We start from the raw sequence: 2,143 nt of genomic DNA on the forward strand, positions 1-2,143 counted from the left end.
GGCTTACGGCTGCCACCAGTCGGGTTCTTGACCTAAACCCAAGTGTGAGCGAGAGAACGGCAAAATTTCAATTTCGAAATGCTGACCGCTCGCCGAACGAATCGGCGGTCCCATTGCGATAAAAAAATTAAGTTTGAAAAAGCGCGGACTTGTTGTTGTAAAAAAAAAAAAAAAGAAAGTGAAAGTTAGGAATAGAAAACCGATATAGATCTTTATTCGTTTAGAATATTTACATCATTGATACCATCAAGCTATATATAGAATTATAAATAATTTGCATTAAAATTATATTAGTCACAAAACATAATTAACTTAATTTATTTTAATGAAATGTGTTACTTCGCTAGAAATAATTATACGAGACTCGCGATCACAGAAATGTACATTTGAATCAATATAAAAAGATTAAGAATAACGAGTTAAATTCGATGCGTTGACCATCCGGATGGATACGGGAGCGGTCACCGTGTCCGTCGGACTAGATCTCTGTGGATGATGGGAATAACTGACTTCCATGTCGATCTCGTCAAGCTCCTCCTCCTCTTCCTCGTGGGTGTCCGACTCGTCTTCCTCTTCACCCTCACCCTCCTCTTCCTCCTCTTCCTCTTCCTCTCCTTCTGATCCTCTGAACTAGATTTTTCATGCGCAAGAGAGTATATTAAGTATACATTAGAATATTAGAATTTAGAATACATTACGTATCATTAATCTGTTTGAGTTCTGATTTAAGCATTTTCGAATGTCGAACATATCAAATCCATCCAGATATTCATGAATCACGACGTTAAACTGTAATCACATTAGTAATTGTCGATTGAAATGTGATTGTAATTAGCGATTAGTTTTCATCCAACCAGAGCAAAGCAGTCACCGATTACTTTGTTCTAATTGATTGAAAAATAATCGCCGATCACAATCACAATCGCAATCCAATCAGGAATCGCTAGTATGATTACAGTGTTAAAGTTGTGCCTAACAATTAAATATTCAATACAAAATTGAAAAAATAAATAATAAGTTATTAGGAGTGTGATTTAGCTTTGAGGATTTTTTTTCTAAAAAAAAACTAATTTATTTAAACAACATATCAAGAAAACGTTTAATAACTGTTGTACGACCAACATTTAATTCTCTGACAAATTCTGAAGTGGATTATGCTGAATTTTCGTCCAATAATGCTTGCAAATCTGCATTTTCCAGCTTTTGTCGTTAACATTGAAATCACTTTTGAATCGACAGAACCAATATTCACATGTTTTAATTGATGAAGCAACATCACTATAAGTTTCTATCAGAATTCTATAACATTTATCCGCCGTTTCTGATTAAAAAACAAGAGCAACGCATACCGAAAATGCTCTTTAGGAAATACCATTTTTTAAATGGCATGAACATCAATGTTTGCTGTGTCTATTGTTAGTAAACGATTAAATGGAGTAATATTAAAGGAATAAAAAGTAATAGCTGTGATTGGAATGTCTTCGACAATACTGACATTAGTGCCATCTCTTGCAAAACCCTCAAAACTAAATCACATTTCTAATATATTAACATAATTAATAAAATATTAATAAAATATATAAATAATTAATAAAATATATAAAATGTTATACATAATATAAGAAAAATTTGGATAGTCTTGGACGCCAAGTATCTCCGGACACTCGAATTTCTTAGTAATTAATCGAAAAACAAAGCCAAATTTCATGTCGAAACGTGTCTACCAAACTTCCCCTACACCGATAAATAAAAGTAAGAAATTTTTTAAGGCGATGCTAAAGCCTTCTGTTTTACCACATTTCCATTCGGTGAAAAATCTCTGTATTGGATGTACGGATTGCAAAAGTATTATTAGTTAAATTAAAGTACGCACAAACAGAACCTCAGCTGCACTGGATTTCATGAGAAAATCGATAAAAAATTTTTAATTCGTTAAAAATTTACTTACTTTTTTGGCTCGTACAGCTGTCACCTCATATATATTGAGTATGGGAATAAGTTTCCGCCCTTTTTAAATGAAAAAGATGTATTTATTTAAACAAACCAATACAAAGTAAATATAAATAATAATAAGGCTCTACGATAGTAAATAAATTCAAGTAAAGAACGGGCAAAGAGCCAAAGTATAAAAAATTAACAACAC

At 32.4% G+C, this 2,143-nt stretch overlaps 1 protein-coding gene across 1 annotated transcript in view; it reads right to left on the reverse strand.

Annotated features, from left to right (window-relative positions):
• Nucleotides 1–338: 338 nt before the first annotated feature.
• LOC108764674 (anaphase-promoting complex subunit 15) overlaps nt 339–2,143 on the reverse strand; it is an 8,055-nt gene continuing 6,250 nt past the window's right edge. The window contains exon 3 of the mRNA XM_018513015.1: nt 339–630. Within this exon, the coding sequence (XP_018368517.1) occupies nt 406–630 (225 nt within the window). The 3' untranslated portion in view covers nt 339–405. The remainder of the gene's footprint in view (nt 631–2,143) is intronic.

The sequence above is a fragment of the Trachymyrmex cornetzi genome, unplaced genomic scaffold (genome assembly GCF_001594075.2).
Source record: "Trachymyrmex cornetzi isolate Tcor2-1 unplaced genomic scaffold, Tcor1.1 scaffold444, whole genome shotgun sequence".
Taxonomy (NCBI): domain Eukaryota; kingdom Metazoa; phylum Arthropoda; class Insecta; order Hymenoptera; family Formicidae; genus Trachymyrmex; species Trachymyrmex cornetzi.